General features: G+C 37.0%; 2 protein-coding genes across 4 annotated transcripts in view; one reads left to right on the top strand and one right to left on the bottom strand.

Annotated features, from left to right (window-relative positions):
* PITRM1 (pitrilysin metallopeptidase 1) overlaps nt 1-7,865 on the top strand; it is a 28,290-nt gene extending 20,425 nt beyond the window's left edge. The window contains exons 21-27 of the mRNA XM_065050506.1: nt 741-861; nt 1,666-1,737; nt 2,954-3,066; nt 3,595-3,720; nt 4,972-5,117; nt 6,702-6,804; nt 7,389-7,865. Of these exons, the coding sequence (XP_064906578.1) occupies nt 741-861; nt 1,666-1,737; nt 2,954-3,066; nt 3,595-3,720; nt 4,972-5,117; nt 6,702-6,804; nt 7,389-7,482 (775 nt within the window). The 3' untranslated portion in view covers nt 7,483-7,865. The remainder of the gene's footprint in view (nt 1-740; nt 862-1,665; nt 1,738-2,953; nt 3,067-3,594; nt 3,721-4,971; nt 5,118-6,701; nt 6,805-7,388) is intronic.
* A 609-nt stretch (nt 7,866-8,474) lies between these two features.
* Nucleotides 8,475-27,813, bottom strand: part of PFKP (phosphofructokinase, platelet) — a 50,429-nt gene continuing 31,090 nt past the window's right edge. Inside the window, exons 14-24 of one of the 3 annotated variants that reach the window (XM_065050510.1) lie at nt 27,437-27,583; nt 26,499-26,569; nt 25,988-26,075; nt 24,900-25,052; nt 17,907-18,059; nt 13,969-14,133; nt 12,789-12,850; nt 11,739-11,850; nt 10,296-10,395; nt 9,541-9,646; nt 8,475-9,006 (exon numbers count right to left, since the gene is read on the bottom strand). In XM_065050510.1, the coding sequence (XP_064906582.1) occupies nt 8,853-9,006; nt 9,541-9,646; nt 10,296-10,395; nt 11,739-11,850; nt 12,789-12,850; nt 13,969-14,133; nt 17,907-18,059; nt 24,900-25,052; nt 25,988-26,075; nt 26,499-26,569; nt 27,437-27,583 (1,311 nt within the window). In that variant the 3' untranslated portion in view covers nt 8,475-8,852. The remainder of the gene's footprint in view (nt 9,007-9,540; nt 9,647-10,295; nt 10,396-11,738; nt 11,851-12,788; nt 12,851-13,968; nt 14,134-17,906; nt 18,060-24,899; nt 25,053-25,987; nt 26,076-26,498; nt 26,570-27,436; nt 27,584-27,813) is intronic. The other 2 variants (XM_065050508.1, XM_065050509.1) reach the window with 2 other exon arrangements.

Raw genomic sequence — 27,813 nt, 5'->3', positions numbered from 1 at the left:
TACAAAAATAATCAATATTCTGCTTGTTGGGGTTTTTGTTGTTTTGTTTGGTTTTTTTTGTTGGTTGGTTTGGTTTGTTTATTTTTTTCCTTAAATATGGCTAAGAGACAAATACTGTTACATTGTATTGTAACAGTAGAATGCAGTTTGGTTTGGATTATTTTTCTCCTAAAATGAAAGTAGTGACATTCAGGAACCTGCTTTACACATCTGTTGGAAACAGTAAGAGAACGCTTTAAGGTGTTTAATTTCAAGTGCATTGTTTCACAAAATAACCTGTTTTGAAGTGACATAATTTGCAAAGTTTAGTTTTGCAAAGCGTGAAATGATGAATGAAATTGTGGAAATACCTATACGGTTCAAAACCATGGTAGGTCTGCCTGTGAACAGAGAATACAGAGGACATTAGTTTCTTTGTGAGACGTTTATATTTTGCAAAACTGATTAAAGTCCTGTCCTGTGCACAAAAGTGATTTGACAGCTACTGCTGAAGTTTAGGTCTGAGGGTATTTTTGGGCAAGCAAAAGAAAAGGAGTTGGACTGTGACTTCTGGTTTTGGTGTATCAAATGCTGGATTACGAGTATTTTGCTTTTTTCTGTGGTAATGATTATCAGTGACTGCAGATCTGGCATTTTGATGAATTAATAGAAAATGTTTAGGAAGACAGATTGGTGCAAATATGAGAGACTGTCAGAAAATACAAAAACATGTTTAAAAACTTGATATGTATGTTTAACAGGTGTTCAGTGAATGCAGCACCTCAACAGATATCAGAAGCATCTAAAGAAGTAGAGAAATTTATAAAAAGCATTGGTAGAAGTAAAAAAGAGAGAAAACCTGTTCGTCCCCATGTCATTGAGGTAAGAAATGATGTCATTTGTGACTAGGGCATGAAATGCAGTTCGGTTTGATGTTGTGTAAAGACCACTGTGGAATCAGGAGAAGATCATTTGAACTCGGATACCACGTCCATGTGAAGCTGTCTGAAGAAATGTGCCAGAGCCAGCTCTGTGGTAAACTGCGCTGTGTTTTGCCACAGAGGCTGTCTGCGCCTTGGTAAAACAGACGAGTAATCCTGTACATCAGCTGTCAAGCCTTACCCTCAGGTTATGGCTTTTGTGTGGGATGTGGAAAAAGAAATTCTTCCTTTCTCTGTCACGTGAAACTGTAATTTCTTGATTTAGCTGAGCTTTACTTGAAATGCTGGCCAAAAGGAAATAGGGCGTGACATGCAGTTTCTCAGTTGCGTAGGAATTTGTTTTGTTATCTGGATGTTCAGGACATTTGGCACAAAATGTGTTTGGCTCAATAGAGTTGACAAAGGATTTGCTCTTTCAGCATGCAGATCTGTCTTAATCTCTGACCAGACTGAAACAGGCTGCCAGTTCCCTACCCATGGGGGAAATAGTAGTCTGAAACTGTCTGGCTGTCATTTAATCTCTGTCTTGGTGTCTTTCAGTGCCAAATCACTGTTGAAGGGAAATTTATTTGGCATTTACTTAGAAATGCAAGTTTAAAGAAATACTAGTGTCGCTTGCTTATGTTTATGATGACATGGTCTGGTGGTGGTTTCAGAAAGGTTTGAAGGGCAGAAGTTGCATTTGTAGTATTCTTGGTCTAAATTGTTAAATCATCTTTTAATAAGAGTGTTGGGTCTCTTGTAGAAATCTTCTGAAGTCAGACCCATGGGAAGCGAAATGCTCACTGGCTTGCAGATCACAAGGAAACTGGTTAATGTAAGTACGTTATTGTTTGGGGATATTGGTATTAGAGGGCTGTTACTCTGAAACATCAGTTCTGCCTTCTGACTGTTGTTTTTTGAAGTAGCCATCAAACTCCTTCATCCTTCAGTGTCATCCTTTTTGGTCCTGGCTTGAAGGTCATTTAGCCAGCTTCACAGCCCTGTGCAGGCAGATACCTGCTTGTGCTGTGTCTTGTAAGCAATGCTTATTTTATTTCTGGCCTGGTTGCAGAACCAGACTTGTGTGGTGTCGCTCCCAGTTCAGCCCCTTCCTTTCCTTCCTCTCCTCCCTCAATCATTCCGAATGTGATGACACCTAACAGAAGAGCATCAGTGACAATTCAGTAAAACTGAAAATCTGTATTTGGTGTCAGGAGAGAGAAACAGCTCAGCACACCCTTCTTTGCGAAGAAGACAGGGAGAGCTCAGCCCATGTTTTGCTTGCTGACCAGTCATGTGTGTGCTGCTGTCCTTGGCCCAGGCAGCCAGAGGCATGCGAGGAGCTGCAAAGCCTGTCTCTAAAATTAAGAAAGGCTTGGAAACATTGAATTGGGGTCATAAAAGCCACTGGAGGCGTGTAAGGCTCTGCTCATGCTTAAGTAAGCGCACAAGCAGGTGTATGTGTGAAAGGGGCAAAGAGGCGAGTGCTGCAGGGGCCTGGAGCTGTGAAGAGGACTGGAAGTTTTGAAGTGGGGTTGTAAGGAAGAAGTGAGTTTATTGCAGGGGATGTTTGAGCAGAAATTCATATAGCTGCTGCTGTTCTTTAATACTTTGCTTTTTTTGTGTGTTTTTCAGTTTCTGAATCTGTTTTCAATATCTAAAATGGAGTAGGTGGATTGAAATATGATGTGGTGACCACGTACTTATGTGGACAGAAGTGGAGAGTTACCAACACTTGTTTCAATCCAAGTAAAGACTTGGCCAGTCAAAACTCATCATAATAACACAAGGCCTGCACGATGAGAAGCTGGTGTGCAAGGACGGGCAGCTGATGTACAGTGCCCATGTACTTTAGTTTCCCAGGGCAATTCTATGTACTGGATTGTTAATATGGGCACAAGTGAAATGTCAGTGATCGCAGTGTAGGTCAAGCATTTAGCATTTGTGTGTCTGTATGTTTGGCAGAATTTTACAGTTCTCAAAAAAAACCCAGTTCTCAAATGGATAACTTGTCTCATCTCTGCTGTGACAATAATGTGTTTTTCTCCTAGGATCCTACTTTCAAACCGTGCCAGATGAAGACCCATTTCGTACTGCCCTTCCCAGTGAACTATGTCGGGGAATGCATTCGAACCGTTCCCTACACAGCTGCAGACTATGCCAGGTGGGAAGCAGAATCAGCAGGATCCTTCTACGTATGTTGCAAAGCACAGAACAAAATTGAATGTGTTAGTCTGATCACAGAAAACGGAGTGTCAATAGAAAATGCTTTGCAGGGCATTTGTCACAAATTCTTTAGGGAGCAATCTTTGCATAGCTGGGTCCAGAAATGCCCTGTTTCAGTAAATACTGAGATTAAGTAACAAGGGGCTACTACCCCCCAACTTCCAGATAAACAGCCCTGCCTACTTGGATGTGTCTGAGTTGAAAATCCCATTGCACGTAGCAAAGTGTAGGAGGCTGCTTTTATGTTTCATTACAATGAAATAAATGGAAATCAGGAATGTTCCAAAGCAGTGCCAGTCTTACAATGATGTCACATTATTCAGTTACTAGTAAATATTTAGTATTGTTACTGTTGTAAATTACAAGAAACAATGCATTGCAGGTGCAGGGATCTTTGTGAGCTTTAGTGGAAGTTGAGAATACTGTTATCCAGTTAATGTCTTTGTTGATATTTCTTTCATTACAGCCTTCGAATTCTTGCACAGTTGATGACAGCTAAATTCCTACATAGAGAAATCAGAGAGAAAGGAGGGGCTTATGGTGGAGGTGCCAAACTTAGTCACAGTGGCATATTCACTTTCTACTCCTACAGGTAACAGCAGGTTCATTCTTTTCTGTTCATACTGACTGCACTTGCATGTATCTTATTTTTGACTTAGCTGCAGCTCTCTTTCAGTACTAAGTGAAATAAAAAGCATGTTGAATCACAAGAAAGTGATTCAGTGCTGATGATGTTAAGATTAGTTGCTTAAGGTATATCAGTTTCGTTAATAAACTCCTCCTTGCTTTCTTTGGTTTCTGTCCTTGGGAAAGATGGATTTATCTCTACTGGAAGCCACCATTGTTGCATCTCTGTACTTAGGTGTTTGTTGTCTCGGTACCAGATTTATGTAAAACTGGCTTTTCACTTGTTTCTTCATGGGTTGAGGAAGCCCTAAAAAAGGGATTGAAGACTATTCTAAATCTGAGACCAGGAAGCAGAATAATGTTGATCCCTAAGGTCCTGGTTTTGAAAATACGCAGCCTCCTTTTGGTGCCTGGCTGCAGTCATCAGGGACTGAGCGGAAAGCATTGCTGCTGATGAGCTACAATTGCTTGCTCCTTTTCTTCTTTTTTTGCCAGTCTAGAACAATTATCTCACTGTGGTCTTACCAAAACACTTTTAGGTGACATTTGCACTGACGGTATTAAAGACTAGTTATATTCCCCCCTAAAAATATAATGTGGCTGGAGCACTGGCTTAAATCGTTTTCGTAGACCGAAGGCAGTTCAGCACAGTACTTGGTTGGGATTCGTAGCTAGAATTTGAGCAGCTTTTCCTCTCTGTGAAGCTTCAACATGGTAGGACTTGTCCTGGTGAGTATTTCAGTAGCTGTTAACCTGTTGCACCTGTTTTGCAGGGAGCAGGAACAGGTGTAGCAGGAAACACAAGAAGATACGGGATATCATAAATATTACCTTTGTCGATATTAATGGCAGTTACATTTACTAAGCTGTTGTAGCAAATTGGTAATACGTTGTAAAAATAGGGCTGGTTCACCATCTTTTTAAATGCCAGTTCTCTATGCGCTGCCTGGGAACTGCTTTTAGGCAACTGAACTTGCAGCATTTATCTAAAATTCAAAATATGCCTGGTTTGCAACACTTCTTTCTTCTGAAAAAAGAAACCCAAACCAAACCTCAAAACCTCTTTTTGTAAACAAAGTTTATCATTCTGTTTAATCCCCGTGTATGTATGTTTGTGTGGCATAGCAAACTATGAGTGAAATTAGAACAAAGCAATGACAGTATTTAATTTTGTAAAACTAAAGTAATTGATTTTGCTTTTTTTTTTCCTTCTAAGAGACCCGAATTCCTTAACGACCTTGAAAACATTTGAGAAAGCAGTCGAATGGGCCAAATCTGGAGAGTTCACGCAGCAGGATATTGATGAAGCTAAGCTAGCAGTATTTGCTGCTGTAGATGCACCAATAGCTCCTTCAGATAAAGGTATCTTCTCACCAGTCTCGCAGTGTGGCCAGTGTGGTTTTTTATTCAAGTTTAAAGTGAATAAGATAGTTTGCACATGACAAAATTTGTTGGCCGATGTAAGACAATTGCAGTTTCAACAAAGCAGCCAATTCCTCTTGTTCCCTTTCAGAGACGCCTCATGCATTCAGTCTCTACTGAAGTTTTTGTTTTCATGCTGTTCCTTATCGTCAGGTGAATATAGATGGAGATAGGAGATGGAGGTAGATTGAAGAAACAACTTTAGGCTTGGAAAGGGCATTAAATGCAAGCAAATAAAAGGAAATATTGGTCTTCTGATTAAAGAAAAAGTTGGAAAGATTATTTTCCTGACATAGGTCTATGTATGAATGTCTCTAACCTTTCATGTGTACTTTTTTTGAAGAATTATAGAAGTCTGTCTGCTATGGGGGTGGGTGTTATATATCTGCATTGTTATGATGGCTTGGTAGCATCTTCACACCTTTCTAGTTTGCTCACATGTTGCTTTGTTTTCTTTGCTTATTCCTCTGCTATTCTCAGCCTAATTTCAATCCAAAACTTTCTAAGCTATTATTGAATACATTCCCTTCCTATACATAAAGGAATTATAAGGTTAAAATTAGCATGATTTTAATATGTACTTACATTAACACTAACTTATTAAACAAGAAAACCTAACATGAATCTTAAGGAACTTGGTTTTGTTCTGGGCAATTAAGAAAAGAGTAATCCATTTTAGATGCATACGAGTGAAATGCGTGCATATTGAACGCTGCTGTTTGGACGGAGCTATGGCAAATTCAGTGACCCACTGAACAGAGGAACGTTGTTCAATAGGCCTGGACGCTGCTGCAGAAATACCTGCCCCTTCCTACCACTTATTGTCATCCCTGGGCCCTGCCTAAGGGCTTGAGCTGCCGTATCCAGCTGTGAAGTGAGCCCCAGTTGGCAGATGTCCTCCCAAACTGCTTTGTTCCCCCTCTGATTATTTGCAGGCCAGAAAGTTTTTCCATTATTATTTTGGAGTTCTCTGGTTGTTCATGTACCTATAAGAATATTGGAATACTGTAGGCAACTGTTCTAACAAAAGCATTAATGCATTTCTACGTGGATTTCTGTGTGTAGTACAAAAAGGCGATCAGACCTTGCAGGTATGTTACAGCTGATAGCAAACTTAAGAGTTTGTTATAAACCATAATAAGACTAGAAGCTTCATGAAATGCAGTTTGGCTGAAATGCTGTTAAAAACTACTGAGACTCTCTAGAATGAATCACTTTAGGGTGTTTAGGTTTTCCAGACCACCATTACGTTTAGATTTTTGACAAACTTAATCACTTGACAGAATAGAATATTAATATTTTTTTTTTCCTAAATCGGAAACTCTTACTACCTCAGAAAATTATATACCTGGTTCTGACCTTCGATTGACAGGCAGATATTGTCTCAGAATAGTGGTCCAGTGGTAGTCTCTGTTTTTTCCCCTCCAGCACACATCTCTGTTGGAGTTTGCACTCCTTCGTGCTTTAAATAGTTGTAATTGAGGTTCCAGTCACCAATGCAGCATCTGGTTTTGTTTTTTCTAGGAATGGGTCATTTCTTGTATGGGATTTCTGATGAAATGAAGCAGTCACACAGAGAACAACTTTTTGCTGTCAACAGTGATAACCTGGTTGATGTATCAAACAAGTAAGTCAGTGCTCAATTTAGGAAAATGTTTACCTGAAAAATAGAACAAAACCCTAATTTGAAGAAGAAAACAGCTTGTTAAAGTTGTCGTAATACAAAGTTCTTGAATTTCCTCCCTCGGCCTTTTGTACTATTTTGATTACTTGCTTTTGTAACCTAGAACGAGAGGTGTTAATTATATCCTGCTTATTGCATTTCATCAGATGTAACTTCCTACATTCTGAGTTTGTGGGATTTTTTACTTTTGAAGGGTCCAGAAACTGTCTGGACAAACAGTAACCTCAGCCATCCAGCTCCTGGCTATGTGAGCTGGTTCTTCTAGACTTGTAATATTTTTTAGACTTAAGGATTCCACTCCTGAAGAATACAAGGTTAAGGAAAGGTGAGTTAGGGCTATGGCTTAGGAGACTTGTATTGTGACTGGGGAGAAACCACTGCAAATCCAGAAGATGCTGTAAAAGCAAACAGTGGGTGCATATCAAACAGCATTTCTTCCTGAGATGGGATTATTTTTAACTTGAATAGCAGAGTTATGGATACCTGAATGCAGCAGCTTCTCATTTGTTACTGTTTTTTTCTTGCAGGTATCTTGCAGCTGGGAAGAGCACTCGTGGTCAAGCCGTACTTGGCCCAGAAAATGCAGATATCACCAAAGATCCCTCATGGGTCAAAAGATGAATTGCTGCTGAACATGCACGCTAATACAGAACCAGCGAGTCTGTGTGACTACATCATTAGTTTTTTTGTAGTAACTTTTAACGTGCTATGGTCCAACTTCTGTGTTCATTGCCGCCTTGAACAGCGACCAACAAAACAGTTAAAAGCTGTCCGTTAAACAACTATGTGAAAAATTTTCTAACCATCCAGTAGTTGAGAGCAAGAATGATTTGCTGTTATGGCAAAGACAGACGTGATATTTTACTGAAGACTCACTCCCCCAATTGCATATGAATACTATATAAATTAATATTTTTGTATATGTAATACTCTAGAGTTTTAAATGGTGTTTGTTTGAAATTATGTCTGCTGTTGGATCTATAAAGAACTGTCTCTCATACAGATTTCATTCTTCAGTGTGATGATTCCAGCCTCCTTAGCATGAGCCACCAGGTAGAGGAGCTTTAGGACAGCATAATTTACTCCCCATGAAGCCAAGTTTGTAGTGAACTGCAGCACAGGCTGCAAATCACTAATGAATCAGTGTACAGTATATTTTATCTTGCCAATCTGGGCAACATTCAGTCATGTTTTGATATGACACAGTCTAGTATTTAATTTTTTGTCAAGGTCCAATTAACAGGAACAGCATCTTTGGCTGTGTTTGTCAGACTAATTTGAAAAATCAATTTTACCCTTTTTCATCATTGAGTTTATTTTAATAGCTTTGAAGAATCTGAAAGGAAACATGAAGCAAAGACCAGATTATGCCCTTCTCAATGTCAAGAAGTTTTATTTTGTTTTTCTTGAAAAATATTTTTATGAGCCCTGTATAAGGGGAAGGGATTCAGAGCAACAACAAAGAGCTTGCCCAGCTGTGGACACTCCCTGCATGGTTACTGAAAGAAAAGGGGAGGTGCTTTTTTCCCTCCCTGGACTGTACGTACTTCATGAAGCACTAATCCCCCAAATTGTTCAACAGCAAGTGAATACAATTTCTGACAAGTCACACATGGTGTTTGCAACAGTACTTTATTTCACTTCAGATACATTAAGCACATCCTGTAACTCAACACAAAGCTAGCCATCTACATGTATTTTTGGGGTGTAAGTACTCTGAAACAAAGTGCAGTAGATGAGTAACTTACAGAGTGCATAGAACCGTGTTGCACTTACTGTTAAAGGGCAGTATCAGTACATGGTGCTTCTCCATTAGATGCTAAGGGTTTGTTTCAAACATAACACAAATACAGGACAAAATCTGTGTGACTGTCTTGTTTCACGTAAAGTGCTGGTACAATAATTTAAATGTTACAAAACAAAGCTGTAACGATTCTAAAGCATTGTTACTCACAATGTGCATCTATGACAATAATCTAAAAGTGATCTCTTTAGATGGCTCCGGTTTCTGCTTCCTTTGGGCTGTGCATAGCAACGTGCTCCAGCTGGCCGGAATCTGAGACATCGTAACTAGTCTTGTATTTGGCCAGGATTTTCATCAGTGGTCGCAGCTTCAGCCACCATTGCTCCTTGGGAATCCTGTGTCTGTGTAAGGCCGGTGTGTGGTGGGAAAAAAATAAAAAAGGTGATTTACTTGGTAGCTGCAACAAACATATTTTGTAGGTCATTTGACAACGCGAACAGTAACTGCATTCCTTATAAACAGGATCAGATATGACATTTATGGTGGGATGTAAACACCCAAAAGGAATACTGAGAATACTAAAGGAATTAATAGATTTTACTGTAAAATATGTTCTTTAAAGGTAAGTATAATACCAAATTGCTGCCCCACTAAACAGTACCCCAAGTAAAGTAATTCTAGGCATTAGAACAAAGATAATTATGAGAAAGTTATTTAAAAACTCCATGGAGTCCTAGAATTCATAACAAGAGACTTCCATGTATAAGGAAGACAAAGCAAGAAGGGCATTGTTAGAAAAGTGAACAACCAAAGGGCTGAATGCAGGCCAAAGACAAAAGTGGGGTAAAACAGTTGGCACACGCTGTGTTGTTCGTTTGATGTGGTGAAAGGAAGCCTGTGTTGAGATGTTTAAAATGTAAGCAGCGTATACGTACACAAAGTCTGTTTCAGTCTTAAGCTCAGCCACGGGTTGGAAAACAAGGTTGCGTCTACGCATTCCCAGCAAACAAACTGAGTCTTCAGTATTGGCAAATACTTTTCCTAAAAGAATGAAATAATTCAGGATCTTTCTTACACTTGTAAGGGCAAACACTCTTTTTCTGTAATTAAACTGAATAGGAAGCTTATGGTAGCTTAATTCCAATTACTGAATATTTCATGTAATGATAAGACATCAATTAGTACTTTAATAGGGTTAGAAGATCCTTGTTTGTTTGATTTGGCTTTGGTGATTAGCAATGAAAATGCAGTGCAATTAAGCAACAATAAAACAGAATTTTAACATCCAATTTTAAATTAGATTTTAGTAAATAACACTTTACAAAAGTTCCCAAAGAAGATATATTACCTTCTTCTGTCTCCCATGAAGCCACCATGAAACAAAAAGGAAGAACAGATGTAACTATATAACCATCAATTCCTTCATGCATGAAAAACTGCAAACACACTGGCATTTTTTAAAAGGAAGATAAGAAAACAGCTATCTGAATTATTGACTTCCCTTGAGGGGAAATCATCTTACAGCAGGAAGCACAGTAAGGCACTACTGAGTAATAAAAACATAGTTGCCATACTTCTTTCCCTCTTGATTAACAAACAAATATACTTTCATTTACATAGTACAGTAGTCTTACATACTGATAGACAATGAAAGACAGTACTATCAAGAGAGCACCAAATATTTCTGCACCTTTTCGGTAGGTTTCTTTCAGTTTTTTGGAGATCCACTGCATAGCTTTTGCAGATATTTTTGTCCCAAAGTTTCTATCAAACGGTGAAGGTGCACCACCCTGTGTGAAAATTTAACTGTGGGTTAGTTTAGTTATCGAACCAGTATTTGTGTCTTTTTATCAGTCACCTCTGTTAATGGCCTGCTCTACCTCTTATTTCCATTTCCCCTACTGAGGAAAACAAAGAAACCAAAAACCACACTGCACGAATCAAGCTAAAACAAACATTTAAAATTCATGTTAAACACCTCTAGAATTCTCATGGAATCAATGACTCTTTTAACTTAGATAAACGGGGGGCTGCCCAGCTGCCACAGGGCAACCTGGGTTCAGCAGAACATCAACCGGGAAACTGCAGCAACACAGGTGCTGACTCTGTCAGCCGGGACAGCTGGAAGCGCTGCGCTCCTGCAGCTGGAAGGGGGATGCCCATAGTGCCGTGTACATAACAGCTGCACTGGGACTTTTAGACTAGTAATTGCATTATTTCTTTTTGTTGTTCTTCTTCTTCTTTCATTCCAAGTATTACAGCACCCTTTATATAGTTCTGGAAACAAAAGTGTTGTTATGAGGGTTTTTTTTAAACTCTCTGTCTATGTTATATACCGTATGACTTTTCTATCCATTTTCAATGCAGCAGATGGGACTGAAATCATACGTGAAGTGGTTCCAAATAGATTCTTTGACTAATGCTGGTCCTGACCTTCAAAATCAACTTTGTTACATTTTATGCAGAAAGTACCCACCTCAGTGTTGAATAATCTAAAAATATATAAGAGGAATATACATACAACTTAAAATGACTTAAAAGGACAGTCGTTTCACTACTAGTACTTAAGAAATTTGGCTCCTCATAGATTTTTTACTCTACCTCAGTCCTGGTGGTTATTGTAGCCAAATTAGAAACTCATTATTTGCCCACTAACAAGCAGTATAGTGAGATAAAGAGATGCAAGGTACAATGACCACAAGGAGTAGCTCACTACTGTTTCTTCTACAAGAACAATCTACCTGCATGTATTTTCTTAGTGAAATCTCATCTCTTCCAGGGTTCAAAAACCAGATACATTACAGATAGGCAGGTGTGTTCTAATAATATATCACAATAATAATAAGATAGCTGTATTATCTATTAAAAAATGTAGTTGTTTATTAATATAGACAGGGAGGAATAAAAATGAAAATCATTAAGAATCTAAGGCAGCTTTTTTTCCTAGATTTTTAAGAAGGAATTACAATAAAATACAATCCCAACAAAAACTTCTGAGTAACCAAGGAACAGAAATCCATACACTTTTTTTTTTAGTTTAACTCCAAATCAGACTGGCTTGAAATGCTTGAATAGTGTGTGATATTTGTTTATAGAAAGTTACTTTTGTCTGCAATTTCAAGTTCATTCTCACCTGCTGCATGTGGCCCAAGACATTTTTTCTACAATCAAACACTCCTTTTCCTTCTTCAGAATACAGCTGATAAATGAAGTCAGTTGTGTAGTTCTCATTGCAGTTCTCATTTCTGTAACAATTAAGGCCAGATACAGTTAGGAAATTTACTGTTAATTAGTGGATGCCATTACAGCTACTGAATGACAAATGTTTTCACATTTTCTTGATACCAGTACTGATGGCTTGGATATTTCCATCTAATTACACACATTCACTTTCATGTAACATGCTCATGATTTTTAAGTCTGCATTACTTGTACTACGCTGACATCACTGGCAGGTCACTTGGAATCCTTTGTTGAATAAGGTACTGAAAAACATTATTTTAGGTCTGACATTACGCAGAGGAAAAACTGCATTAAAACAAAAAGTCATTGACATCGACATCCATTTTGCCCTTTATAAAAGCATGCATAATGAATAACACCTTAGGCTGTTCCTTACCAATATCATACATGCAGCATATTTTTCACTGTAGTCATATAACTAGTAGAACAAAGATATCCTCATACAATCTATTTTGGTCTCCATTCTTCAGCCCTTCGCTACTCGGCATTCAAATAGATGTTCAAGAGAGAAGCTACAGTCTGATTGCTGCTGCCTAAGAAGGTTTAATTTCAGACCATGCTAATCAACATATTTTAAATGTTTTGATTTTTGAAAGATATTTTATTCTGCGTTATTTCCTAAACTCTAAGTAGGATTTTCATACTAAAGGGCACACAATATCTTTACACATGTATGCTAGCTTTTACACTATCTTTAGTAAGAAAGAATCTATAAGACAAAGCCAATGAGAAAATAGAACAAAATATTAGATTGTAGGGCATCCAGACAGCTCCCAGACTTGCCTTCTGGAGATACAGCTTTAGCAAAAATCTCATGTTAGAGACACAATCAAGGAATATAGACTTAAGAGTGTTTCCAAAAATGGCAAAACAGCCTATTTGGCTGGAAGTGCTCAGCATCACTGACACGACACCATCTATTCAAACTACTTTTGCTTACCTCAGCACTAGACCACGCTGGATACTGGTTTTCATTTTTTCAGTCAGGTGCTCCACATTAGCCTCGAAATAAAAGAAGTATTTTTAACAAGCCATACAGAACTCTAAAACAACTTTAAGGTACCTGCACATCCTGAGAACTTCTTTAACATATTCCTCATCAAATATTATGTGCAAATTCAAATAATCAGCAGGTTTTTTGAGATCCGAGACAATATACTGTGTATGGCGATTAATCTAGGGATAAAACTAACTTCTTCCACATCACAAATAACTGATTTTAATAGTAACACAAAGTTGATTTTGTGTGTGCTATACTGGTATAGCACCAATTTGGATAATGTCAATCTAGATAAAAATACAGAAATTGCCACAAAAGGTCATATCTTGCCCGTAGTCTCAGTCCTTGACTAAGTCATGTTAGGGACACAGTGATGTACTGCATGTACTGCTGTGCTGGTGCTCCCATATACGACATGAGGAGTACACACCCCTGAGAAAAGACCGGGGAGGGATTAATTTCACACTTCTTTTCCTTTCAGGAAATTTCTATCTGTTTAGCTTGTATTTGTCCATGACTGCAGCCAGCACCAACTGCCTCAGAAGTGTAAAAGCCTCATAGTAGATAAGTTCCATTATCATCTTACATCCTAATCTATAATCCTTAAAGTCCAAGATCTTTATTTTAGTAACATCTCCAAACATACTCTGGTTGTGATATCAAGGTCAGTATATAATACACCTTAAATATTGTTAACTCCTGACATGAATAGCCATCTAGCACAATGGAAAAGGTATTTCTTATTTTTCTCTATTTTTGCGCCCCCCCCCCCCCGCCCCCCCTTTTTTAACTGCCTGGGTCTGTTCATTTACATGTAATTTGAATAAGAATAAAAATGAAACAATTCACCTAGTAGTGTTTAATAACTAATACAATAATTTTGCCAGTTAACTGAATCTGATGCCAAGAATAAGTGGTATATGTTCCTTTATATAATAGGGCATAAGAATCAGCATTATATGAAAGTGCTACTGAAAAATGTAGCTTTTAGATACAATCTAACCATTTATGGGTTTTTGTAACATGAGCCATCTACTTCAAATATACACATTATGCTATATCTGTACAACTATTTTAGGATCTACTTAAAAAGAAGGAAAACATTTCTAATGCTTTATACCTGGAGCTCTCGAATATCAAACTGTTCTTCGAAGATATAAGCAGCATCAGCTCCTGCTGCAAGGGCCCCCATATTAGCCAGATAACCACAATAACCACCCATGGTCTCAATGATGAACACACGACGCTTGGTACCACTGGCCGACTGCTTGATGCGATCACACGTCTAGTCAAAGATGAGATATTGCAGGTTTAAACAAAAAAAGTCTAAATTTCTGGTTTTATAGGTCATGCAACTTTATGTCACTTATTGGTAAAAGAGTTTAAGGAATTTATAAAAAATACATCCTTAAAAACTCCAACATATCATAACCCATTTAACTATAACAATAACCAAATAAAGTAATTCTTCTAAATCATACATTGAACACCATAGTCAAAAGGAAAATGTTTGGCTATCATCAACTCTTTTTACTTGCTTCCTGCAAATAGTAAAGCAGGAATTAATTTTGGTTTGTGCACAGAATTAAAAGTTGTCATTTTTTTAACAGAGCTACAAATGTATATAAAGGAGCTTTTTAACCAGCTCTGGCATGAGTAAGTTTCTCTTCTTTGCTTTAACTCTATTAATTACTGAAGGGTTTATTTCTTCTTAGCAATGATTTCAAAATCCACCACATTCCCAACCACACTTAACAGTTATAGTTTCTTAAGTCCTGAGCATGTATTACCCTATTGCTTACTTTCCAATAATGATATCCACATAAATATAATTCTTTCTGGAATTTCTGCAGCTTTTTTTTAAATGTTTTTGAATTTCTATTAATAGGTACATACTTACTATAAGAAGACTGCGATCTCCACTTGCATCTTACTCTGAGCAGCATAAGACATGCTCTCTACAAACAGACCTGTTGCTTACATGCCATCAATTAACACCAGTATCTATCAGAGCTGCCTAAGAGACTTAGAAAATAACAGGTAAAATCTCCAGTGTGGTAGGACTGAGGAAACTTGGGAAAGCATAGAAACTTAAGAAAATGCAGAAACCTAGGAACTAGGTTACTATGCATCTCCAGGTTTTAAAAATACTCAAAAAGCTATTTGACAAGCTCTCACTTCTTAGAATGAGTTTTTCTACCCTTCAAAGTTATTTTGAAGTCATCAGAAAGCAAATAATAGAAAGACACTATTTCCTTCTTTGTCTTAAAAATAAATAAATACATTTTACCAGACTTAGTGACAAGAAGAAATGTGCAAAACTGATGTCCTTACACCAGTTCTGTTTAGTAAAAATGGGAAATAAAAATACCTGAGAAGTTCATAATTTTGAAACCCCAATTATGGTAACGTTAAAAAACCCCTATGCCTTAATGATTTGCTGAATGAGTAACTGCAGATGCTGTAATATTTGAAGTATTTCTGTTTCACAGATATTTAAAACCAAACCTTCATTCAGCTAACTAAAAATAATACTGGAGGCTGAAACTAATACTGTGAGCAAAGTGGTCTTTAAACATATACCTAACAGACCACAGAATAATTAACTGATACATGAGAAAACTTAAAATAATAAAAGACCAGAAATTCTAACATCAGAAGGTTTAATGTACTGAAGGACTAAAAACAGTATGCATTTTTTAAGTCCAGCTACCAAAATACAGACGTAATTTAAATTATACATACTTTATTTATGTATTTGAATATGGGCATGTTATGTGTATACACACACACCCATATATACACACATAAGAGCAGAAGTGACATGAATTTATTCAGAATATGGATTGACATTCTGTTTTCCTTAAGCAGGAAGTATCCCCGTAAGAAAACTACATCACAAAAGCTGACATTAAACTTCATCAGTTTTTCAAGATGACACTTCTTTTTACCTGTCTTGGATTTCACAATGTCCACAAGCGTTTTACCTTCCCCTTCCAGATGTGGTTTCATAAGATTATTTGCACAATACTAGCATCTGGCATATGGTAAAAGGTAAGAAATTTATAAAAATCCCCATTACTATTAATAGTTGCAAATGCAGCACTGAACCTATTGCAACTCATTTTAAAAAAGCTGCCTGGAACTGGATGGATACCATGTGTTTAGCTTAGGATATAAAAAATCTTGGCTTTAGACACAGAAGAGATAAATACCCATTAGAAGGATTTCCTTTATTTTGAGAAACTTAAAAGATCTGTACATGCCAAGCTTTCTAAAAAAGTTTTCCAGCTGCTAGTAGTAGAATGAAATGTTCTGCCTTTTGAAAGACTCTAAGCAAGGATGGAAATCATTAGATGCTTTCGAGATTACTCACTTGGGATTTATTCAGAAGGATTTCTATTCTTGACCATACAAGAGACACGGTATAAGCTTTCTACTGTTCTTACTCTCTCCGAATGACTATGACAGAAATACCCAAATACAAAAATGGCAGAGATGGATTTTGAAAAATCATTAATTCATAGACTACTCCACATGTTAGCAAAGCCAAAGTTCAAACGCCTGATGCACGTTTCAGAAGTTTTAAACATGAAGACATGGTGGCTCTTTTTGGAGTACACTTTGGAATTCCATTGCCAGTTAAGCTTTCATACAAACTTAGCCAGTGTTGTGAGAAATCTGATATTCAAAACTTAACCATAACAACAGTGTTATATTTTTAGTACAAAATAATAATAATAATAATAATAATAATAATAATAATAATAATAATAATAATAATAATAACAACGATAATATCAATAGATACAACCATACTTTTTTTTTTACTGAGAGCATGATTGAAGCCTGTACAAATTGCAATTAAAATTAATAATAAAAACCGTGAAATAAGAGGAAGCAGCAATATATACGTTCATTTTTTCCAACTGTGCTTTCATGTGTTCACTTTTACAGGTGCATCCCTGTTAGAAGTGCTATCAGTCATTATTAGCAGATTTAGTCTGACATATGTTGAAGTAGGAAACAGGGAAGCAGCTAACACAGGGGTAAAAGGATCTGAGTCCTGCCTGTGAACGTATTCCTACAGTTTACCCACACTACATCTTAGGTCGTCTTCTCCTCAAGGATGCTGTATTGCATCACCCAAAGACCAAGCCATAATATATCCTGACACAACTCTTGCAATTACTGGAGTTTTTTCACTCTATATAAACAAGCAACACTGTATCAGAGCAGGAAAACAAACTGGCATTTCTCAACCCCCTGGATCTCTATTTTGACTTTTTTGGCTAGTTACTTCATAATTAGTTATGTGGATTAATAAAGAGGGGTTTGATAAAACCCAAAGCTGTTCAGAGGTTTGCTCATTTGTTTGCGTTAGACCCCAACTTGGTTCCCTTTGCTGCAGCTGCGGCAAACTCAATAGGATCGTAAAGAACTTGGAGAGTTCATGTTGCAATTGTACCCAAGGGAAAAAGCTATGGCAGACTAAAACTAGAAAACTGTTCTGGTTGAAATGGAAAACTCATTCATAGCAAGTGTTGGCCTCAGACTAGTCAGCATCAGTGACAGATTTAATTGCTTATACTATGCATGTATTTATACACAATATATGTTAAGCCTAATGCAGTCTGTGGGATTATTAATGTGTTTTATGTTAACCATGTACTTAAAATGCTTTGCTGCACTGAACTCAGTCATTAGCCCATGCAATAAAGTGGCATTTATTTATATAATATGTGCTTTCTTCTTTCACCTAAGCAATGTTGAAGAGCTATGGATGATAAAAAAAAAAAAATCCAAGCAAGCAAAATATTTTAAGCTCAAGAGCAAACGTCCTAAGCACTCATGCAAGAATTAAACTCCCAACATAATTAATTTTTATTAGGTTAATCTTTAATCAGTCTTGGAAAATTTCTTAGCTATAAAACATTAAAAAAAAACCAAAAAACACAGTAAATTAATTATTTTAGAAAACCAGACATTTCAAGGTCTTTAGAAATCCTCATCTTAGGCATTCTATCATTTTAACTTCTAAAAGATACACAGTCTTACCTCCACAATAGCATTCAGGGCAGTGTCAGTACCAATGCTAAAGTCTGTCCCTGGCACATTGTTGCTAATAGTTGCAGGCAACACACAGATAGGAACGCAAAACTCCTCAAAGCGGGAACGTGCCTCGTGTAGCTGCAGACAACTTTCATAGGCCTGGAGCAGTGGTACAAGTGTGAGTGATACAATCCTTCTCTTTGGATTGCTCTGCTAACGACTCCTTGCATGTGATGGTAAATTTGGCTGTCCATTGGCCCAGGTAAATACAATTGGTGAGATTATTTGGGGGGATCTCCTGTACATACCACAACAGTGCACTGGGGTTGCATTGGCACAATGCTCTTTGAAGAAATGCAGAACATTAGTGCAGGTTAATACAGAGTGAAGGTGGAGTGTGAACAGCACAGAGGTCTGCGGCAGTCAGACAGAAAAAGACAGCAGAAAGGTAGACTGGAAATCATTCCACAAGAAACCACTTAAAGAACGAAGTTTGATACATATTAACGAGTTTAGAAAGTTAACTGGTAAAACACCTATAATTTGAAGGAAATGCTTAAAGAAAGTTGCTATTTTAAGACTATGTTAGCCTATAAAGTCAAGACACACACCTATTTCCACCAAGAAAAGAGAAAAGAAGTTTTTGCCTTTGCCTTCCAAGATTCTATCAACATCACACATCTGCCTCTACACACACAGACTGGACACAGGCCCAGAAAAAAAAAGAAACTTGGATGAGTTAATAAAGTTTGCAAGTATAGTTCAACACTACAAAATAAATAATTATGTGAAAAGGACTAGGTGTTTCTAATAATACTTAAAGTTTACAAAATAATACTTTAAGGTTAAGATTGTGCAGCTGGTTTAAGTCATTAAACATATTTTTTAGTTACGTTATTCCAGTTCTTCCTAATCTGAACTAATTATCATCTCTCATGATGTGTGGCAATTTTTCTAACTGCCTATGTAATGACTCTCCACAAGAAAGCCTGATTACATAGTATGTTATGTTTTTCTTAATCTTTTTCTACCAGAAAGGATTGATGCTCACAGAAGTCTCATCTTTTCAATTTCTCAGATCAGTTCAGAGAAGCAAAACTACTGGAGATCAAATTATTAGATGGCTATTACACTATCTCCACAAGTATCTATACAGTGACTGACATAAGTAATAATTTGGGATAAAGTGATGGGAAAAAAAATTCATCTGCAAGAGTTCTGCCCTCTAGACTTTTTTCCTAAATAAAACAAATTCTGTTCAGTGAGAGGACAGGCCATATGACAGCAGTTGCACAAAGTGCAACCTGACTTCTAAAGTCAGTCTCTACTTATCTGTTTAATAAGTGCAACTTCCAATTAAGCTCAGTGCTAGGATGCATTTCCAGTTTAAGTCTGAAATTCATTCTAAAAGACTGCAACTTTCAGACCTGTAGCTCTCACAAGCTGTATAGCCAGACGGGCAACAAATGGATGGTTGGTTTGTTTAGGGCTTTTGTTTCTCACTTGTTTTTTGAGTGGATGAGACTTCACTGAGAAAACCTCACTAATTGCCTAGTCCAATTCAGCTTTGAACTTAAATTTCTACTAAAAAATGAAGGCATACACCGGCTTGCAGTGGTTTGGTAAAACCACATGGCTTCCTGGAGATCTGCAAAACATGACTTTCTCTAAGAAGCTTTATATTGAGACTTCTGGGAAATGAAGTTGAAAGGAGATTTAGAGCAATAACTAACACAATTGGTTAGTCTGCATTCATGATATATTAAGATGCAGTTAAGATATGTTTTACTTGCATTAAATATTGCCATTATATTTGATGCAAGTGATTTCAGCAAACATATCCAAAGACTGTACCTTCACCAAGCACGAGCATTAGATCATTGTATGCAACATCTTTGCATCACTGCAGCAAAATATGGAAATGCTTTCAATAAAGGGCCACTTAATAATTTTAAAGGTTAAACAAATGACTGGTGGTATTAATAATTGCTTTACATTTTTTAAAAGTAAGTACTACTGTAGGATAAGGGATACTGTACTGTGTCATTTCACACCCTTTTATTACATTTGTGTTATTAAAAAAGGTATTGCTATAACCAAAGGTGCTTTATAAAAATACATGCAGTTAAGCAAAGACTGTGGTTCATTGACTTTATGCTGATCTAAATGCAAATGGCCATTGAAAGGGATGGATTTACTGTCCCAGCTCCACATCCAGCTGTTGCTAGGACTGAACTAGATTATCATTTAAATCAGGCAGCTACTTGGCCAGGTTAATTTTCAGCTTCCTAGTTCAGACTGATGCGGAGCCACATTTGCAAGCACCAGTACTTGGAGGATACAGGGGTCTGTAGCTTCTTCATTCATTCCTCAGTGAAAAAGGGTTTTCTTGTGGCTGTTCACTCTGCTTTTTCTCACAAAACCAATTAATCAACCTGTATCTCCTTCCCTTTGATGAAAGGAAAAGGCAGATTCTCAAGGAAACAAATTAGAGAGTTCCAGCATCTTCCTTTTTCAGGTTCTATATTTCTCCACCTCTAGTTGATACCTTTTCATTTCCCCATTTACTTCCACGTCTCCTAAACCAAATGAATATTCTTCCATACCTTGTTCTGGTTTATTCCTTTTAAAGTCTTCTTTATTCCTCTTTAAAACTTCCTTTAGCCCATCAGTAGGCTGAGTTTTCAAATCAAGTTTTCATCCCTTCCATTCTCTTTCCATGTTCTGTAGCTAAAACAGTCTAACTTTTTATTCATCCCGCTTAATTAGAGTAGGTTTCTGCTTTTTACTTCCACCTGCAATATGTATTGCTAATGCCGCTTTTTGATCAATATTAAGTAATCCAACTTTATTTTAAAAATAAATTTCTGTCCTTCATGGTTATGTAGGAAGAAAACTAACATTCCTTTGCTGCCACATTCCAGGGGTCTGCTATCTAGAATAATATTCTATTCATTTCACTGGATTCGAAACATGAAGTTGAGAATATAGGTATTTTTATTATGGTAGTTATTTTACTGATGCTTCTTTTCACAGAAAACTCAATGTTCATGTTCTTATCCTGCAATCCTTAACAATTTATTTCATATATCTAGATATACAAGCCTTAAGCATACCCTTTTCACGTACAGAAGCCTCCAGCTTTCCCCAGGTATTTTATATTGTGGAGTTTTCATTGACAATTTTTCTCACTAACATTCTGAAAACTGAAGTGAAAAACACAGCATAAGGTAAATTTAAAACACTCCTCAAAAGTCAAACCAAATTCTACTATTTAACTGATTACAAGCCTGTATTTTAAAACAAAAATGGAAAAATTGATTATTTCAAGAGGGTCACAGAATTTATTTTAGAATCTAAATTCTGATTATTGAGAAATGTACCATCCACTATCTATGACTTAGGGAAATCTCTCATTCAGAACTTATGTATCTGTTTGGCTGCTTTTTATTATTTTCCTCTCTAAATACAGCATCTTAACACATTTTATCTGCAAATGTCTCAAGGTGCCATTTACACCCCCCTAGACTAGCTTCAAACAATCTAACATTGAGAAGTGTCTTGTAATGCCAAACACTAACAAGGCCTCATCACCCAGCAGAAATGTACTTACCTTACTAGAAGTTGTGAAGAACACAGAAGTAAGAACAGTACCACAGAAAAACTAAGTATGATGACATTTTGGGTTTTGTAAGAAGTACTAATCCAAGAGCACTGAAAACTATGATGCATTTATTCACCTAATAATGGCAACAGGAATAAAAATGCTACAAACTACATAAAATGGACATTGATGTCCATTTGCTACTTCTATTTACCACAGTCAATTATATGATTTGTACTGAGTCTCTCAGTCACATTTAATAGGGGGCATCTTCCCTATTGCACCTGATCTGAACATGCAACACAGGAATTAAAGGATAAATTTTTCCTTATCAGTTTTAGTGAATCAAGTTCAAACAATCAGAGCAAAAAAACCCAAATGATTCTAAGCAGAAATGTTCCCACAACACATAGTCTGCTCCTTCCCCCAAAAAAACTGAACAAAATTTAATTTTCCATTGGATTGAATCTAAATCTTGCAAGGCTATTACATTTCATATTTATTCCAGAGAAAAATCTAGGCAAAATAAAACACAAAAAGAAGATTAAAGTTATTAGTAAAAAAAATACTAGTTCAAAGACTTTCCACTGCTGCACTGAAAATATGGAGATACTGACATCTTAGTTATTATCTAATAGAGACGGATGATATCTGGAAATCTAAGGATAAAGCAAAACACAACAAGGAGAGACTGACTATGATACATCCCACTCTGCATGAAATAACCTATAAAAAGAAGCCAGTTAGGTAAACAAAGATTAAGAAGAAAAGAAAAGAAGAAAAGTAGGTGTTATGCACAGTCATTTTACTCACCTTAATTTGTGACCAATCATTTTGGAGAGATATTTTTATATACCAGAACTGGAAACATCAAAATGCATAACCTACGTTGTCTATAAAGAATGTATTCAACATAACTTTTAGTTAGCTTACAATCTTTTTCAAGACAATAGTTAAGAAAACTGAAATTTCCTAATTGAAGGGTTTATTTTGCTGAAGACAAAAATATTGATGCTGGCTTTGTGCTCTTGAAGTTGGTAGTATTTGAGGAATCCTTCAAATTTCTGAAAAGAATATCAAGATCTTCAAATATATCTAAGTGATAGAACTGACATTTTGTTCTCAAAAGCAACTTGACATTTTTTTCCCACTTTACATGAGCATCATGCTTGTTATTTTTCAGTTCTTTAAATGTAGCCCAATATGCACAATCAATGAAAAAATTCTATATTCTGGCTCCAAGATGGCTGAAAACAAAAATCAGGAAATGGAACTTGTAATATAATATGGTAATTCACTGTAATTCAGTAAAGAAGTTATGAAATAATTCTGTTTCTTAAAATATAAATTCAGTTTTGAAGACGAATGCTTTATTAGGTCTTTGCTGCATTTTCACAGAATCACAGACTGCTAGGGATTGGAAGGGACCTGGAAAGATTATCCAGTCCAATCCCCCTGCTGGAGCAGGAACACCCAGATGAGGTTACACAGGAAGGTGTCCAGGTGGGTTTGAATGTCTCCAGAGAAGGAGACTCCACAACCTCCCTGGGCAGCCTGTTCCAGTGTTGTCACCCTCACTGAGAAGAGGTTTCTTCTCATATTTAAGTGGAACCTCCTGTGTTCCAGTTTGTATTCACTGCCCCTTGTCCTATAATTGGTTTTCACTGAGAAGAGCCTGGCTCCATCCTCATGATGCTCACCCTTTACATACAAACTATGGACACTCTGCAACTGTACTTGCAGTACATGCGTGTCCACAGATTGTGTTGAAAAGAAAAAAAGTGAAGGAATTGTGATGTTATTGTTTCACAGACAAAATTATGTCAAAATATATATAAACAGAATTGCCTACGTGAATCAGATGAACTGTAAATGTGCATGCCTAATAATTTCATTTGTGTGGTGTTTGATAATGCTCTATCCAACTGAGTTTAGTATTAATCAATCCATTTTTAATTTACATCGTATTAATGGATTTGATTTTTTAAAAAATACTTCACAATATGTCTCAACTCTTTTTTTTTGTTAAATCTGTTTATTAGTAGAAGGCATGTAATTGCTGTTATTGAGAAATATGGATCTTACTGAGTGCACCCTCAGCAAGTTTGCTGATGATACCAAACTGGGAGGAAGGGCTGACACACCAGAAGGCTGTGCTGCCATTCAGCGAGACCTGGACAGGCTGGAGGACTGGGCAGAGAAGAATCTGATGAAGTTCCATACAGGCAAGTGCAGGGTCCTGCACCTGGGGAGGAATAACCTTAGGCACCAGGTGCGGACCTGCTGGAAAGCAGCATTGCAGAGAATGATTTGGGAGTTCTGGTTGACAAAATGTTCATCATGAGTCAACAATGTACCCTTATGGTCAAGAAGGCCAACGATATCCTGGGGTGTATTAAGAAGAGTGTGACCAGCAGGTCGAGGAACGTTCTCCTCCCCTTCCACTCTGCCCTGATGTGGCTGCATCCGGAGTACTGTGTTCAGTTCAGGGCTCCCCAGTTTAAGCAGGACAAGGAATTACTGGAGGGAGTCCAGCAGTGGGCTATGAAAATGATTAGGGGCCTAAAGCACCCTTCTTATGAAGAGAGACAGAGAGCTGGGTCTGTTCAGCCTGGAGAAGAGAAGGCTGAGAGGGGATCTTATCAATGCTTATAAATATCTCAAGGGTGGGTGTCATGACAATGGGACCAGTCCCTTTTCAGTGGTGCCCAACGATGGGTTCAGGGGCAACGGGCACAGACTGAAACACAGGAGGTTCCATCTGAATATGAGGAGAAACTTCTTTACTTTGAGTGTGTCAGAGCCCTGGAACAGGCTGCCCAGAGAGGTTGTGGAGCCTCCTTCTCTGGAGACATTCAAACCTGCCTGGACACACTCCTGTGCGATCTGCTCTGGTGAACTTGCTTTAGCAGGTGGGTTGGACTGGATGATCTCCTAACCAGTCTGTGATTCTGTTACAGTCTCTGTTAAAGAAATAAAGATGTTGCATATATAAACAAGGATCTCTTTCTGAAAACAACAGCAATCATTTTTCACATCTGGGTATACTGATGCATATAATAGGGATTTTTTTCTCTGCAGTGCATCAAATGACCATCAAGTCTTAGCTTTAGGTTTATTTCTTAGATATATAATCAATATATGCCATCTGATTTTATAGTTTGCAAATTCACAAGTCATTGTAGTTTCAGAGAAAATCTAATAGGAGCATTTGAGATTTTAAACCTTCTCTTATTTAAAAAGGTATCATGAATGTGGCTATATTAACTAGCTGTATAATTTACCAGATTATATTTCCAAAGTTCTGGTCTATAAAAATATCCAATTCTAGCCAATTTTGTCAGTTTTAACCACAACTGCTTTGTTAGTAAGTGCACACACCAGAATAGACTTACATCAGTGATAGTGTTCAGAGCAGTATCTGCACCAATGCTGAAATCTGAACCTGGTACATTGTTGGATACAGTGGCAGGAACCATAACCATGGGAACACAGAATTCGTCATATTTCTCTCGGGCAGCTGACAATTCCAGGAGTCCGAGGTAAGCCTGTTGGGCACAGGCATTGGGTGAAAAATTAGGATGAATAAAATAAGAGCAAAGCAGGAGTGATAAAACGAAAAGGGCCACAGGGGGAGCCAAATTCTACCACAGCACACTTAAGCAAGTCAAAACAATAAGGAACCACTAAAATCTAACACAAATACATTAAAAAAGAAAACATTAAAAACAGCTAGACATTTGAAAACAAATAATAAATAGAACATTCATTTTCAAGGGAATATATAGTTTAGACAGAACAAAGTGCTTTGTACAACATAAACATACTGCAAACTTCAGGTGCAGTTACTGCTCATTTAAAATTTTACTATTCCTGAACTAGGGCAACACCTTACATGTTGGAAAAAAATGATGATTCTTTCTTTTTTATCAAGAAGTATTAAGTATCTTTTTCTCTGAGAAGAGCCGGTGAAATACTTTCCTGAATTAAGATCTCAAAAATTAATTATTTCGGTAAAATTAAATTTACATGAAACATGGAAGAAAAAAATATTTCTCCAGATCAATTAAAGCTTTTGAAATTCACTGTGTGAGAAAGAGTGGTTTAAATGGGAAACCACAGTGTAGCTACTATTAAAGGTCAAAGACTTCCAGAAGTATGTTCTAAGTATTGATACAGTACAGATTGGAGCTTGCACTACTGAGGTCAATGTATTTTTTTTTAATATAAAAATACCAACACGTTATCTCACCTTATTAATCCATTTAGCATATCCTGTTTTGCAGTTAGTAGTCACTGTCTTGAATGTCAGCTTTCCATAGAATCACTGATAGACAATATTTCCGATCCTAAACACTATTTCTGTTGTGTATCAAATATAGTTATAACCAAATGCACTGTACCTGAAGATTGGGTAAAAATTAAACCATCTAATCCTTTTGTTAAGATTTCTACTCAGACACAACTAAACATTTCAGTGTACCTCAAATCCACCAATAACCATCAGGGCGTTAATGTTGTTAGTGCGCATCTGGTCAGCAATCTTCTCCAAATATTTTGCAGGAAGAGTACTAAAAATTATTAAATCAGAAGAAAAATGAAAACAATTTACAGATTCTGCAGCAATAAGAACTGATCACAAGCTGAAACAGAAAACTGAGCGGGCAATGCAATATTTTTCATTTTACATATTTATCCATACAAATATTCCTGACAACCAGTAAGGAATCATGTCAACTGTAAAGAAACTACAGGTTTGCAATCCTGTTAAGTGAAAGGACCCCAGGAAATGTTCAAGTTGAGGTTCCAACTCCCATTTTCATTCTCTCTTCAGAGCTGGTACAGTACTATAAAGATAATCCAGTTAGACTGTAACATTTTTTTAAAAAAAAGAGCACTTAAACATTCTGTAGAAGAAAAAGCACATGAAATCATATATTGCTTATGTAAAACACTAGAATTCATCCCATCAATTGGCAAAATACTGACGTTACCGTTTTGTACCAAGAATTGATCCTCCTTGACCAGTCCAGCCTCCAACATCTCCCCAGCTGATTTCCTTTATCTTTGAATAAAAGTATAAAAGGAGATGGTGTTAAGTAATTATCCAATTGCATCTTTTGACATGCAGCAAACATCAGGTACTACTTTATGTAAAGGCATTGGAACAAATTGTTGGATACAGACACTACCAAAAATGAACTTGTCAAAGAAAGAACACAGCACCAAAAGGTTAACTGAATTTCTCTTGAGTTCTTACAATCCCTTTCCATTCTATTTGTTCGTTCCTCCTCCAGATCATGATGAACCCTGCCTGACTCCTTGTTTCATATCATTATCCTATTTTCACATCCTCTCCTACTGAATGTGAAACACAAATATCTAGAACTAGGTCTCTGAAGTTAATTTTGGGACCTGCGGCTCCAGCTAGGCATAGAAATCATAAATCTTCTATCCAGTTTCTCCTCAGCATACCAACAGATGCTTAGCATTTAAAATTGGGAAAAAGAAGAATCTAACCCACTTGGGGGAAAAAAAAAAAGCTTCCTTCCTCAACAAGCAGCACTGCAAATTGTCTTACAGCAAAGAAACACAGATGTAACAACACGGAATCAGCGATAGTCCTGTTATTCTGTGGAAAAACCTACCATATGCTAAACAACGACTAAAGTTTGAAGGTAGGATTCAGCTAAACTGATTTTGTAGCTCTGCAGCATGTGATCAACAATACTTCAGATAAATTAATCTATAGACCTGAATGGCTGAGAAATAGTTACAATTTCAGTTTTATAGATCTTTCTGAAATAAAAGAACTTAAGAGAATCAGTTTCCACAACTGTAATGACAGAATATACCTTCTAAGAACATAAACAAAGGTGGTGATGTGGGACGAGGTACCTACTACTATGTAATCCACACAGGTAATACTGACCTTCCCTCTAGCAAAACCTTCAAATCCATCAATGACTGCAAACATTTTATGGCCTTCAGTTATGCCAACTCTCACTGCAGCTCTCACCGCAGCGTTCATTCCAGCTGCAGGAGCACCAACATTTAAAACTGCCACGTTAAAATTAGTCTGCAAGAGAAAAGAATGTTTAATAAGCACTTTTATTTCAATACCATGGCTAGTTTGTCCATCATACACAATGCTAAATGTTTGAATTTAAGAAATAAAATTTCAAAGCCACTAAAACCATCCAAACTTCAAAGTTAACTAGAAGATACTTGAGTATATTTCCCAATTTGCAGAATTTAACGTAGAAACAAACAGTTTAAAATAAGAATGTTTGTTTGAAAGTAAGACTT

This window comes from Columba livia, chromosome 2, assembly GCF_036013475.1.
Source record: "Columba livia isolate bColLiv1 breed racing homer chromosome 2, bColLiv1.pat.W.v2, whole genome shotgun sequence".
NCBI classification, from domain to species: domain Eukaryota; kingdom Metazoa; phylum Chordata; class Aves; order Columbiformes; family Columbidae; genus Columba; species Columba livia.
Note: the sequence above shows the minus strand (reverse complement) of the source record. Positions and strands in the feature narration are given on the sequence as shown.